General features: G+C 38.6%; 1 protein-coding gene across 1 annotated transcript; it reads left to right on the plus strand.

Annotated features, from left to right (window-relative positions):
* Window positions 1-142: 142 nt before the first annotated feature.
* On the plus strand, window positions 143-13993 carry LOC124290670 (surfeit locus protein 4-like). Its single transcript, XM_046727464.1, has 4 exons — window positions 143-295; window positions 9754-10017; window positions 11183-11226; window positions 11624-13993. The coding sequence occupies exons 1-4, from the start codon at window positions 245-247 to the stop codon at window positions 12075-12077; spliced, it is 813 nt and encodes a 270-aa protein (XP_046583420.1). The 5' UTR covers window positions 143-244; the 3' UTR covers window positions 12078-13993.
* The last annotated feature ends 2201 nt before the right edge of the window (window positions 13994-16194 follow it).

The following is a 16194-nucleotide window of genomic DNA, read 5'->3' on the forward strand; positions in this document are numbered from 1 at the left end:
GGTTATTTGCATTTGTCTTCCTCTTGCTATCCAGTGTTCATAAACAAAATGAGATATCTGTGGAGTCTCTTTGCACAACAGATCCCCCTTGCGATTTAGAAAACGATCACATTCAGTTTTCGTAGGGAGGTTAAACAACCGGTGCAATCATCTCAACTAGCGCGTCCTCTACTTCCGGTCAGTGTGGCTGACGACTTTTACGTGGCTAAAGCTGCCGACAAACACGGCGATAACCTTAACCAAGATGCCGCAGCAAAGCGAATTGATGGATAAAGCAGAAGATGTTGCCGACCAGGTACTGTTCCGGTTTGTCAAAGTATTGATGCGACTAAAGTCGCCAATAATTGCTTAACATATCAGGCATGTTTGAAGCTGGCTCAAACTTAGATTCAGATCATAATAGGGTTACCTGTCAGTGTCAACATGCTTCTCAGCTGATGGAATTGTTTTGCTTCTTTTTTTTTAATGTCTGATATTTTCGTATAGATTTCGTAGTACATTGTGCTGTTGGTGTTGTGCGTATGGTATGAAGGTACGCTATACAAATACGCATTAGGTCGGTTACACGTCATCCTTTAAGGTTTACATTTAATTGAGTGAATATTCACAGCTGGTACTTCATGATCAGTGAAATAATTGTGTTTTACGCTGATAGTTTTAGCAGCAAGCTTGTGTGTTGAAAAATAACTGTCCTATTTTCATCACCTTTTCATGGGAGGGTCCCTTTTTCTTACACATATTGACTATTTAACATTATTAAACAGAAAACAAGTGCTTATTAATTGCGTAAACAATATTTATATTTAAACAGCCATATTTTGATTTTTTTTCAGTTTTTTAAGCGAGGTATTTCATGGCTTTACCTTTTATGTGGTTAATGTTTGTACATTAATTCAGTTATTACTCATAGATTGTCTGAACTTTATAGTGTTACCAACCTGTCAGATATAACAAACACTTGTCGAACAATTGACACTTCAATTTCAAAGACATTCTGTTCATTTTATATGTCTTTTGGCTTTAAAGGGAAATTAAAATCTAACATTGAAAGCTTTGAAATATGGACCAGTGTTTCTTCATGGAAAAAAAATACACATTTCAGTGTTCCCGGTGGTTTTGAAAATTACCGGCGGCTTATGCCGACGGGGTCTGAAAATTCCGGCTGAACTAGTTTTTATCCGGAGAGACAAATTAATCAGTAATCGCAACGATATACTGTAAATAAATGTGTTGAAAAGTCTGCCGTACGAGTTGCTTGTTTTTCGAGAATGCTCATTAGACCTACAGCGTACTGACAAAAGTATTCGCGATTTGGCATATATAGCCGTTCGTCTCGTATTTTGTCACAATCAGAAAATGAAAGCGGTCCAACTAAATTCGATAAATGTGTTCAGAATGTCATTCGCTATCTAAATGACTATGAAATGTGCAAATAATTAGTGTTTATATACCTGTGGTGAATTTCAACCTGCATTTCACGAGTTGAAAACAAAGATTCTCGGACACATACTTCGGGCAGCGGGTCCACAATAACATTGTCAAAGAGCAAAGTAACGATGTTTCGAGGAATTCATGAAATAAATTGAATAAACTAATGATTAAAATCAACAACATTCATAAAAGTTGTACATATAAAATTACTATTTTCCATGTTTTTGTACGATCATGTAATGTAAGTCAAGTCACTGACAACTGACATCTCGGCTCTCGCCGCCTCAATCTTCACGCCCGGACACGATGTTTAATGCGAAAATATATACATGAAGCATTTTTGTCACAGGTCATAACCTAGCACGATATCAAAAAAGTTCCATAATTTACGATAGGTAGCGATTTCTTCTTAATATGTTCAGAATAGCATTATTTTACCCAAAACTTCTGTCTAAATCTAAAAGTTTTGTTTCACGAGGACGGAATCCATTGTCGTAATATGATTGGCTGCTTTAGGTCATGTGTCAGATTTTGACCAATTACGACCCTTATAGCAGACTGTGGCTTAAAAGCCGCCATTAGAAACCAATCTTTATCCAATAAAATCGCTTCTACAACTGTGAAAAACTATAGTCTATATTTAGATGTGGATTGCCACCTTAGTTTTCAATATACGCTTGCATTTGCTTAATATGGACTGTAATTTTGACAGGTTTTACTTTAGGTTCAACACTTTTCTTAATATGGACTGCTTTTGAGTGAAGCGATACCTATCAGGGGAATCGAAGAATGAGAAACTGTATCAAAATAAAGAGGTGCAGTCAAACTGTCGTATTTATTAATTGTTTATTATTGCATGCAATACTTAAAGCATAAAGCTACAGTGAACACCAGTATTCTGCACAGTAAAAAAGGTATACAGTATTCCTTCAGAGTCAGACATCAGGTAAACAAACAGATTATAACCAACTTTGTCAATAAAATGTGAAATCTGAGATAAATTATCATTAAACATGATGATTAACCAGTTGAATTGTATTTTCCTTTCTGCTAGGCATAGTTTTATATGCAGATGTACAGCTTACTGCTATCCTATACTAAGCAGGAAATCAGCGATCAGCTTTGCAAAATTACACACATATTTCACAAATCTACCTATGATTCAGTTAATAAATGTCCAGTAATATACTTTGAGCTTTGGTACAATGAATGAATGAAAGTGTTATTTTATCACAAATTATTTATGCCAATATGGAATTATTTTATTGGCATCTTTTACTAGATAAATTTCATAAAAACTTATTCAAATACATATTTGCCATTGGCGGATTATTTTTACGTATGGAACAGTTTGATCAGTAACCATGTCTCATGCATTCCTGTTGCAGCAAATGAATGAAAACAAAAGGCACAATATCATTATTACAACAACTAAAGTTATGAACATGATATCATGTTCAATGAATATATCTGTCAATATACACTCATAGGAACAATATCCCATACATCTAAAGCTGTACAAAGAAACCTGGTGATGTCACATTTCTTTACAAAACTATACACAGTAAAAAAAGTGTTGCACCCCCTATCTTTTTTCCGGGGTATGATGTTTTTGGCGTAACTGAGCGATAACAGAATGAGAATTAGAACCTGGATGGTGCATACACCAACAAACCAGTCTTGTGCCTATAAAATGAACTGAAATGGGGCATCCCCTGACCTCATGGTATGTAAGGATCTTGCCCTTAAGTATTGCGTTCAAATTCAAGGAAAACGAGACGGTTTTAAGTATGGTAAAAAATGGAAATTTAATGTCGAAACAAAACTTCTCTTAGGCTGAAACTGACATACAGAGAGTGGACAAACACAAACAGTCAATATCGTGAACTTCCGCCCAGTACTTGGATAACAGCTTCCAGTCGTCGTCTCATACCCCTCACCAGACGTCGAAATCGCTCTATGGGCAGCTGCTGTCACTCTTCGTGCAATGCTGCTACCAGTTCCCACACATTCTGTGGAGGAGGATCCCTGCCTTGTATCAGACGGCCCAAAATGTCCCATATGTGTTCCAGGGGATTGAGATCTGGACTCATTGCTGGCCATGGGAGGTGAGTCAGTGCATTGTTCTGGATGACCTGGGTCACAGCTCGTGAACGATGTGGCCGAGCATAATCATCCATGAATATTGGCATGGTTGCAAGTCGATGATTGTCAAAATGGGGCACAACAACTGGATCAAGCACTTCCTGAATGTAGCGATCGCCTGTTAAAGTGCCTTGTATGGTCACTAGATCCAGCTTACAGTCAAATGAGAAGCAACCCCATACCATAACCAATCCACCTCCATATGGTATCGTCGGCATGATGTGCCTAGGTGCATAAGCTGTACCCAGACACCTCCAAACTCTGACTCTGCCATCCACAACATGCACAAGAAATCTGCTCTCGTCTGACCAGTGGACTCTTCTCCAAGACCTCAAGTTCCACCCTTGCCTCTGTCTACACCAGGCTAGACGTAACCTCTTGTGGTTCTCTGTGAGTTGGGGCCGCTTGATGACTCTTCTGAACCTCAATCCAGCGGCCTTGAGTCGATTTCTCACTGTTTGGTGGCTGATCTGACAATGAGGAAGCCATTGGCGTTTCAGGGTTGCACTTGAAGCAAAGGGTTGTCGCCTTACCAGCCTTAGCAATGCTCTGTCATCCCTGACTGTGGTTATACGTGGTCTGCCTGAAGGTCTGCGATTCTTTACATCATTAGTCTTCTCATGTTTTATCACCAGGCGGCTTATTGTGGAGTAATGACGCCCGGTTCTTCTGCCAATCTCCTTGAAGGACAGACCTGCCCTATGGAGTCCAATAATCTGCCACTTGACTGCATCTGCTATTCTCGCACCCGGCATGCTGCGTTACAATGGATTCAACGGCCAGAACAACAATTTTTATAGGCGAGATTCATCACATGAGCATACTGCAATTTGCAAAAATCATGAAGAATGATATTCACGTGCAGGTTGCTACGTTTTAGAGATCGTTTTCACTACGAAAACATTAATGACTTCAACACCAAATCCTTGCAGAATGGTTATCATCAACAACCTATTCGGGTGTTTTGGATATGCCAACGTAACCAGAGTTTTAATATGGGGGTGCAACACTTTTTTTACTGTGTATATAATATTTAAAATCATGCAAAGCTTTCGGAATATCAGAACCTAAGTTGCGCCTCTCAACTGGGCTCATGATAAAACATATGTGACAAGAGGGAGTAGTAATTTTTGTATTTGCCTGAAAAGGTAAGAGTCATCGCTGTTTCAAGTACATTAAGTGAACTTCATTGTTGCAAAAATACTGCAAACACATAATTGTTGTATACTGAAGTTCATGGTTGTACGTATTCATTTCAACACATTAGGGTTGGGTACCACGATATACATAGGTTTTTGGTCAAGTACCAGTACTACCACGGTATTTATCACAGTATACTGTGCTGCAGTACCGTCTATAAGCCGACCCCAGATAGATAAGCCGACACCCAAACTTGACCCTTAAAATCAGTGTCAAAATGGTATGTTTCGTGCATAAGTCGATCCCCCGCGATGGGGTCCTAATCGCGGCAAACACAGACAACTGGCAGTTACCAATAATTATAACTTTGGTCCACATTATTAAAATAATTCACAATCATATTGTGTCTACTCACGCATCGAAATGAAGTGTAGTTGACAGAAAATGGATAATATATTTTGTTTCGCTAAATATCATACATATTGTAGTTAGACGATAACATGTCAACAAACTGGCTTGCTTCTTACCGCCTTGTTTTCCATGGACTGCTAGTTTACAGTAACATCAGTAAAAATGTGTGAATTTAAATGGCTTGCTTAGTTTACCCCATTCCATGTGCGTACAACTTAACACGTTCATGAGTGTCCGTATAACCTTAGTGTTGATTATATATTTTACATTTATAGTGCAAAAACTGTAATTAAAATTAAACAGTGCTAGGATATATTTCTTTGGGTTAAATAATAGTACTCTGTATTATATTTTACTGATGACTGCGTCAGATTTCATCCCGTTATATTATTGTGCATGTTTGAACTAGTGTTGGGGAATTGTTTAAAATCTCATAATTGATGATTGGTTCATTACCACCAATCAATCATCGAAAATAATTGGTTAGCGTCATTTATGAAATTTGTTAATGCACAAAAAAAAATAAGGAAACAAACGTAGTTATTTTGGGGGGTTTTGGCAAAATTTCACATCTTTAAAGGATGACTAGTATGTTAGGGACATAAATTTCTTGGTGTCTTTAAGATAAATTCAATCAAGACTTGGAACGAGCTTATAGTGCTTATGAAATGTAACAGACAAAACCAACCTTGTGAAAAATATTGTTGATGAAAACAAGTGTTTCAGAATTGTTTGTGTTAGATTATGAGAAAACATGATCGATTGCTTGGTCGTTTAGTCACTGCAACCAATCTTCGATTATTTCAATTTATCGGATCACCACTAGTTTGAACTTGCTCGCTGGGAAACGTGTGCACAGCTTATTGCCATTTCCGGCTCAAATACACACGGTAATCTTATTCTTACTTAATTTATAGGTGAGGTGAAATTGGGTTTAACGCCGTGCTTGAGAATATTTCGCTCATATGACGACGTGCATGCGTGTGTATGTGTATGTGCGGCTGCTTGTACTAGCCCAGACTTAAGCTGGTTTTATAGTGCTAGCCCACTGAGATACCATGCCACAGTGAAGCATGAATACCCCACTCAGACACATTATACTGACTCTGAGCCGACCTGTCTTTGTTGTACCCATTAATGCCGAGTGCCAGGCAGGGACCAACAAGTAACTTAATTTATAGTGCTCTTTTCCGGAGCAGAACTCTAAAACCGTTCAATATTTTTTCACCAAACTTGGTACATGGATAGATCTGGTGGTGTACTGGTGCCTTTTGGTAGTTTTGGAATTCTGAATAAAATATTTTTGGCGTTTCCATGGCAACAAGTTCGACTTAGACTGATTTTGGTGGTAGTGCTCTTTTCAGGAGCAGAACTCTAAAACCGTTCAATATTTCTTCACCAAACTTGGCACATAGGTAGATCTGGTGGTGTACTGGTGCCTTTTGGTAGTTTTGGAATTCTGAATAAAATATTTTTGACGTTTCCATGGCAACAAGTTTGACTTAGCCTGAAATTGTGGTAGTGCTCTTTTCCGGAGCAGAACTCTAAAACCGTTCAATATTTCTTCACCAAACTTGGCACATAGATAGATCTGGTGGTGTACTGGTGCCTTTTGGTAGTTTTGGAATTCTGAATAAAATATTTTGGCGTTTCCATGGCAACAAGTTTGACTTAGACTGAAATTGTGGTAGTGCTCTTTTCCTCGAGCAGAACTCTAAAACCGCTCAATATTTTCTTCACCAAACTTGGCACATGGATAGATCTGGTGGTGTACTGGTGCCTTTTGGTAGTTTTGGAATTCTGAATAAAATATTTTTGGCGCTTTCCATGGCAACAAGTTCGACTTTGACTGAAATTAGTGGTAGTGCTCTTTTCCGAGCAGAACTCTAAAACCGCTCAATATTTCTTCACCAAACTTGGTACATGGATAGATCTGGTGGTGTACTGGTGCCTTTTTGGTAGTTTTGGAATTCTGAATAAAATATTTTGGCGCTTCCATGGCAACAAGTTTGACTTAGACTGAAATTGGTGGTAGTGCTCTTTTCCGGAGCAGAACTCTAAAACCGCTCAATATTTCTTCACCAAACTTGGCACATAGATAGATCTGGTGGTGTACTGGTGCCTTTGGTAGTTTTGGAATTCTGAATAAAATATTTTGGCGCTTCCATGGCAACAAGTTTGACTTAGACTGAAATTGGTGGTAGTGCTCTTTTTCCTCGAGCAGAACTCTAAAACCGCTCAATATTTCTTCACCAAACTTGGCACATAGATAGATCTGGTGGTGTACTGGTGCCTTTTGGTAGTTTTGGAATTCTGAATAAAATATTTTTGGCGTTTCCATGGCAACAAGTTTGACTTAGACTGAAATTAGTGGTAGTGCTCTTTTCCGGAGCAGAACTCTAAAACCGTTCAATATTTCTTCACCAAACTTGGTACATAGATAGATCTGGTGGTGTACTGGTGCCTTTTGGTAGTTTTGGAATTCTGAATAAAATATTTTTGACGTTTCCATGGCAACAAGTTTGACTTAGCCTGAAATTGTAATAGTGCTCTTTTCCGGAGCAGAACTCTAAAACCGTTCAATATTTTTTCACCAAACTTGGTACATGGATAGATCTGGTGGTGTACTGGTGTCTTTTGGTAGTTTTGGAATTCTGAATAAAATATTTTTGGCGTTTCCATGGCAACAAGTTCGACTTAGACTGATTTTGGTGGTAGTGCTCTTTTCAGGAGCAGAACTCTAAAACCGTTCAATATTTCTTCACCAAACTTGGCACATAGATAGATCTGGTGGTGTACTGGTGCCTTTTGGTAGTTTTGGAATTCTGAATAAAATATTTTTGACGTTTCCATGGCAACAAGTTTGACTTAGCCTGAAATTGTGGTAGTGCTCTTTTCCAGAGCAGAACTCTAAAACCGTTCACTATTTCTTCACCAAACTTGGCACATACATAGATCTGGTGGTGTACTGGTGCCTTTTGGTAGTTTTGGAATTCTGAATAAAATATTTTTGGCGTTTCCATGGCAACAAGTTTGACTTAGCCTGAAATTGTAGTAGTGCTCTTTTCCGGAGCAGAACTCTAAAACTGTTCAATGTTTCTTCACCAAACGTGGCACATAGATTGGTCTGGTGGTGTACTGGTGCCTTTTGGTAGTTTTGGAATTCCGAATAAAATATTTTTGGCATTTCCATGGCAACAAGTTTCACTGAAATTGGTGATAGTGCTGCTTTCTGGAGCAGAACTTTAAAAACCTTTCAATACTCTCCTTCCACTTTTCTATATACACATCTAAATATTTCTATATACACACCTAAATATTTGACATAATCATAACTCATAGACATAATCATGAAGAGTATTTTGCCATTGCGGGGGATATTGATGACTTTGTCTTCTTGTTAAAATTTGTTTTGGATCTGGTAAAATCAGCTAATAGTGTAATAACGGGTAAAACATAATTGTTATGGCTAGAGTTCATGTGGAAGCGAAGTGACTGTCATAGTTGTAATATATCACACAGCTGTTACAGGGGAAAACTGTGATAATATTTACACAATGATTGATTTTCACATGCCATTCACAGGTACATTAGTAATTACAAACAATCAGTTGTAGTGTTCTACTTCTAGTATCAGTCATGTGAGTTTCATGTTGTTTGGATCAGAGCTCTAGTTAAGCTTTTGTCCAATCTGAGTATTTTACCCATGGTGTCTGTTATAAATGGGTGCTAGTGATCTTCAGTGGGTACTCAAATGTTCTGATATTCACCCCCTTTTTTTAAATGTGGGTATTTTCTATGTCAGTAATTTATTTATTTTTTCCTTCAGGGCTCGATTTAAGAGATGTTAACCTACTTGCACAAGGTGCAACCTAAGATAAAAACATAGTTGCACCAGCCAAATCCAGTTGCACTGCTTTTATTGCTAAGTGTAATGAAAGAAATGTGCTATTGAATTATTTAGATGTTTTATTCAGAAGTTTACCCACTCAAAAATTGACTTGCACCTGGTGCAATTTAGACTAATAACTAGGTTGCACTTTATAATATTGGGTTGCACCAGTGCAAGTAACAAAGCACTAAATCGATACCCTGTCATTAGATCATATTCTTTCGTTCTCGTCTGTGTAAACATCCTCACTTGTGAAGGTAGTTGAGTGTGCTTACTCTCACATGGTGATAAGGAAACGAAAACCCTTTGTAATCTACAACCTATAATGCTATTTATCCTATGTTCATACAACAAACACATATTCATTGATGAATTATAATTTTGTTACAAGGACCAGAAAAATTGTTATGTGTTAGTCCTACTTCTAAATGTCTGGGCCCTGCTCCACAAAGCGATCTTAGAAGAAGCAACGTTTTCATGCCTGTGGTAAAGTGCAAGATTTACGATCATCTTCATTAAGACTAAGAGATCGCTTTGTGTAATGGGGCTCGGGTGGTAAACCAGTGTTGATGTCCTTACCATAAGGTGATTTGAATGTCTAAAATGTCAAACTCAAGGCCAGAGGACCTGCTGTGCCAATTTGTGTGTAATTGCATGCTTTCCTGGGGGGATCCACTTTGATCATGTTGGTGTGATTTAAATATTGTTAAAACACAGTTCACTTTTTGTTGCAGATTTTAAGAAAGTCAAAGCATGTGCTACCTCACTTAGCTCGATTCTGCCTCATCAGCACTTTCCTTGAAGATGGGCTTCGAATGTATTCCCAGTGGGGAGAACAGCGAGACTATATGAACGCGTCATGGGGCTGTGGCTATTTCTTGGCATCACTGTTTGTGCTAATCAACCTCCTTGGCCAACTGGTCGGATGTGTCATGGTGCTCAGTCGACAAAAAGTACCCATCGCTTGTGGCCTCCTCTTCTTTATCATTGCTCTACAGGTGAGAGACACCCTGCAAAAAGTGAAAAATCTTCATTTTTTAAGAACATTTTCGACCATATAACACTACAAATTACCCCAAATATTTGAAACCTGAACAGTGATGACATGCATGCAGATTCATCTGAACTACTTAGCCTGAAAATCTACTAGTCCTCAGTTTGTCTCTAGCCAGCAGGTTAATGGAAGTCTGCATCACTGCTACTGAACATTACCATTATTCAGGGCTTCAGATAATTTTCAATCATCTGAGTACAGTACTGTCCATTACCAAAACTGATGAGTACCAGATATGTTTTTGTCAAAGCAATAAGCATCATACTGTTAGAGTAGAATTGATAATACTGGTGTGATATTGCTCCGCCATCATTCAAAGACCTCATGGGATTTCAACCCGTGAAGATAGGGGTTAGAATTGGTCTTCAGCAACCCATGCTCGTTGTTAGAGGCGACTAGCAGGATTGAGTGGTCAGGCTTGCCGACTCGGTTGACACTTGACATCGTGTATCCCAATTGCGTAGATAGATGTTCATGCTGTTGACCACTGGATTGTCTGGTCCAGGGCCCCGTTTTACGAAGCTCTCGTAAGCCTAAGTTCTCGTAACTTTTCTCGTAGTGTCGTACCTCCTATGTTACAGTATGGGAGGTACGAATGCTACGAGGAAAGTTACGAGATCTTAGGCTTACTAGAGCTTTGTGAAACGGGGCCCAGACTCCCATTATTTACAGACCGCCGTCATATAGCTGGAATATTGCTGTATGTGGCATTAAACAACAAACAAAGGATTTTGACATTGGGTAATTGGGTTTCTGTCTGTACGAGATATTGTCAAATTATTTTGGATGGGTTATCAAGGCTTGATGTTGTCATTAATGTAACTGTCACTATTAAGATCATTACCATGATGACAAGGGTGTCGGAATCTCATGCACAATTGACCACTGCTCAAGTATTATCAAATGACAGCTCTGTGCATGGCAGATATCTTATGTTGTTAAGTCTGAAGTAATAACTAACCAGACAAATTTGTTGTTTGGTAACAGTAGGATTTCTGTTCTATTCAAATGTTTTTTAATTTCCATGAACAGTTTCCTGTGCCCTACATTAATGCATTTCTGCATTTCTGCATTGTTCCCGTCTTTCATGCTTTCTATTTCTATTTCAGACGATAGCCTACAGTATTTTGTGGGATCTCCGATTCCTGCTCAGGTATGTGAAGCTAGTTCGTGTGGTAAAGGTAGAAAGTGTGCCTGGCCACAACCTTCCAAATTCTTGCAGGTCTGCTAGCCCAAGACTACTAAAATTTACTGTTGACAAGTAAGGATCCTCCTTGTGCTTGCCAGACACAGCTAGATGATATGACACTGCCAGACTGCTGAGTGCAGCGTTGAACAACAAACAAAGCATATATAATCATGATAATAATGGTTAGCACTGCTTCTGGCTTTTCTCGCTAATTAATCTGACAACAGCTGTGATGTAACATAAATACTATTCAAGAGGACATTGAACTCGTTGAGTCCTACTTACATGACCAGTGTTATCAGTGTCTCTTTTAATGAAACGTATCACTCCAGTGATGATTGAAATGGTTGATTGTTTGCAGAAACCTTGCCCTTGCTGGAGGCGTCTTGCTGCTATTGGCTGAGGATCGTACTGAAGGCAGGAGTTTGTTTGCTGGCCTCCCGTCTCTCGGTGAGAACAACCCAAAACAGTACATGCAGCTCAGCGGCCGAATTCTCCTCGTTCTCATGTTCCTTACACTGCTCCGTTTCGAGGTCGACTTCCTGCTGCTCGTCCAGAACCTCGTGGGCACTGCACTCATCGTTCTCATAGCCATTGGATTCAAGACAAAGTTATCTGCCCTTGTCCTAGTTGTTTGGCTGACAGGTCTTAATTTGTATTTCAATGCCTGGTGGAACATTCCTGATTATAAGCCTATGCGTGACTTTCTCAAGTATGATTTCTTCCAGACATTATCTGTCATAGGGGGTTTGTTGCTAGTTGTTGCATACGGGCCTGGAGGGGTTAGCATGGATGAACATAAAAAGAAATGGTAGAAACCCAAATAAAGTCTAGGCATTTGTTCAATGGAGTGTACACAGTATGATGTAACTAAGACTGTCAAAAAAAGCATGCGTTATTTGCCAGTTTTCATAAACTCATTATCATGATTACTCACACTTGTCACTTAAATATAACGTAACCAAACGAAAGATATCCGATGTTGATTCCTGGTATTGAGTGCTGTATGCATCTGTGTGAAAATGGAGATGAATGTTTCAATTTAAGCCCGCTGTTTTGCCACCAAGGTGTGCTTCATGTAGCCATTTGTAACATTACCAGTCGGCTTGTCTTAGAGCCATATGACATAAACAGTGCTTAAAGCCCACAGACATGGCTGCCTTTCTAGTCCTTCATATGTTATCCTCAGTGTTAACTAATTTAGCCTGAACCGATTATATCCTCTCTTTTTACCAGGCATTAGAAGAAAAATAATGTCAGACGGAAAGTTATTCTAAAGTTCTAAATAATCACATTTGAATGTGATTTTAAGGCATTGAAATGTCATTGTCATTCTTGGCCATTGTACATGTTTTAAAGATAGCTGATTAATGGCCCAAGTGAATATTTTTAGATAAAAGTTAAATTCCTATCTAAAAGGAGATTGAAATGTCCTTCTGTAAGCAATTCTTTTTGTCCTAATGGAAAGGGACTGAGAAGAATCATTTGTCAAAACAAGAAAGTATTTGGTTTCGACATAGTATCCTGTTTATGGCTTGCCAGCATGTGTATACAAATATTAGAAGCAGTTGTATGTAGTACATCATTAAAAACTTATCTACCAGTTCATTCTTATTGTCTGACATGTTTGTGTAGTGTGTGGATGTATTGATGATTGCAACAGAGAGGGGAAGGTGCTATTTTGACACGTATAGCTTGTCAACTTTCTAATTGTTAAAACAGAATTACTGGGAATGTAGGTATAGGATGGTGTAGTGGTGCAGCAGATGGAACTGTTGGAAGTTAATGGTGAATAGTATCAGCCCCAGTGTTATGGTTGCCGCTTGTAAACATTGCCACTTGTTAACATTGCCATTCCCCAGGGGCTTACGGTGACACCATCTCTGTAACGACTTGCCCAACATAACTCCTAAAATTACAAGTGCCAGATAGTGAGGATTTGAATCGATTCATTGTGGTACATGTACATATAGGGAGCACATGATATTTGCTGCTACTATTTTATAAACACATCTGTTCCTGGTATATTCCATCATTCCCACACTGTCAGTTCAACTCCAATGGATTCCATTTTACTGACTTTATTTTGATTTGGTAAGAATGGTAACTAGACGTTTTGGTCGATGATACATCATCTCAACAGTGAGTTTTATTAAATTGTAGTGTGTATCAACTAAATAACAAACTGTAATTTTTGTAGCTGCAAGGAGCCTGAACACTGCCAGTCTGTGTTGTTAAATGTATTTTTGGCGTGTAATGATAATTCCAAAACTTCCAGTCTGTATTGTACTTTTGATGAAACCAGTGACATTGGTACCGCTGTTCAGAAGGATGTATTTGTGTATTAGAGGCATACTTAGTTGCAGTTCAGATATACCATCTCAAGAACATTATAGAGTGAGGAAACTAGGACAGGCAAGAGAGTATTGTAATGTGCAGTATTCATAGGGAGGCCATGTGTGACCACAGATGTTATGGCTATTGGTCAGGCTATCTTTTCATATATAGTTAAAGCATTTGCTCGTCACACCAAAGACCCAAAGTACAATGTGTGAGGCCCATTTCTGGTGTCCTCCACCATGATACTGTTGGAATATTCTTAAAAGTGGTGTGAAACTACATCAAAGAGCCTGTGTTAAAGCCCACAAGAGCACGTGTTAACACTAAGATTGCTTGTAGAACTGAAATTCAGCACTTTTAGATTTTCTTATAAACTACTGGAAAGAAAAGCTAAAAAACCAATTTGTTTCAAGTGATCAATTCTTTTTGACTGTGCACTGAACCTCATCTATTTGATATGTGTCCAGGATGCAGGCAATAGCTCCTGTACCCATGGTTTATACAAGCATACTGATCCTCCACATGGTCACAAGTACTGGAGCTTATCATGAAAGAATACAGGAAGCATCTGTGGGGGCAGTCACTTGTTGCCATGAAGCAGGGACTAACTATTCCGATAATTTATTTCAGCCTCTATGTTTCAAATATGATTGTCTTGTAAACAAAACTACCATTATTTTTTTAATAAATCAAACCCATTTCCAGCAATATTCACGTTGTACTCCTTCAATGAATGATACCAAACGGACTGAAAAATGGAGAAAATTACCTCATGAAAGTTACACTTTGTGGCATTGTAAGAAAGTTGACAGCAAAACAGTTGCTTGGGTATGATTGGTACTGTTGTGGTCGTCTCCATCCAGTGCTGACTGCTAGTTTCAAATGCTGTACCACAACACCACCTGCACATATGTGCCAATACACCGGACTGTGGCCAAGGGGATATAATCAAAGAAATATGTATGCGTCATCATTATTTATGTATCCTTTCATTGAGCATTTTGAGTATCATTGGAGGTTACTTGTGTGTTTGTTATTTTAGAAGTCGATGAGTGTATGGTGATCTCTAAACCACCTTGTTAAAAGCTTCTGAGATCTTAAATTTGTGAGCATTACCATGGTGACTGGGTGATGGGTTGCAATAAACTTACCCTGCTGATATAGCATAATTATTCCATAGTCAGCCTCTATACATAGAATATCCCACATTGGTTAAAGAAAGAGCATTGGGGGTGAGACTCAATAGAATCAGATCTTTCTTACATAGTACCTCTCTGCATGAAAGGGGGCGGTGGGGTAGCCTAATGGTTAAAGCATTCGATCTTCACGCCGAACAACCAATTTCGATTCCCTACAGGGGTACAATGTGTGAAGCCCATTTCTGGTGTCCCCAGCCGTGATATTGTTGGAATATTGCTAAAAGCGGCTTAAAACTAAACTCCCTCACTCTGCCTGAAAGCTTTACCACACAATCTCACTTATACTATGGATTCCTGAGTCAGTGAGATGTTAGCTTCCTGAAACAGGTTCTATTGGTTAATATACAAATTTAATAGGAATTCCAACAGAACACAATGGTCCTTCTTTGATATTACCTTTATGATGTTGAAACAACATGCTGTATGAACAGAGTGGCTTTTGTAGTCTGCATTCACAAGTGGTTGCTTTAACTTCGTTTTCAAGATACAGAAATATCAGCCGGGCTGAACACTTTGCTCATTGCAGAGAGCTACCATATCCAGATTGCACAGTATGTTCTTGGACAGATAGGCTTTGTGTCTTGAACTGACTTGACACACTGAAGTGGAGTATGAAGCCCTTCGAGCATCTTGTCTTCAGCAAGTGTAAAGTAATACTAGTATTGAGCTTTTGTGTCTTTGATTATCCAGTGTACTTCATCTAAATTCTTTATGTTCCTGCACCCAATAACCGAGATTTAAATGACATGATACTGATTGAGATGTCTTCCTAAATACTCTTTAGCACAGTTAATAGTGCTTCAAAGGTTTTTTTAATTAGGCACAGGCCTGTCATGAGAGACATGTTTTGTTACAGAATGGTAATGTAATGCCTTGGAAAATGCAGGCTAACATGACTTGCTACAAAACATTTGTTTCGTTTGGTGAATGTATTTTCAGACTATCCTAATGCTACGTTGTAAAGGCTTGCTGCTCACTAGTCTCATCAGTGCTTCACTAATGGTCTGTTTCCTTGTTTGCTTGTGTATTATCAGTGACATATGAGAATATATTCTTGTTGTTTTTTCAAAGATGATGAACCCAGCTAATACTGAACTGAAAACAATTCAGTTATTCAGTGAGGCACTGGTGAACAGTAATCCTAAACTGAAAACAGTATGTGTCATTAATTATGAGGTCTGTGTATAAAAGTGCAGTTTTTTTGGTATGCCTACCCACAATGACATTGGCAACAACAAATTTTAATCACACCATTTGGTATGACAGGAAGGTTAGATTGCTGACAATATCTGCTGATTTAGCTTGTTTGGTTTTTTTCTTGGACATCCACCTACTTACAAGTATTCATCAATGCAGTACACCTTGAAGTTCAGACTGAGTGAAACTTTACAGT

This window comes from Haliotis rubra, unplaced genomic scaffold (assembly GCF_003918875.1).
Source record: "Haliotis rubra isolate DU_JTF1 unplaced genomic scaffold, ASM391887v1 Scf470, whole genome shotgun sequence".
In the NCBI taxonomy this organism is placed as follows: Eukaryota; Metazoa; Mollusca; class Gastropoda; order Lepetellida; family Haliotidae; genus Haliotis; species Haliotis rubra.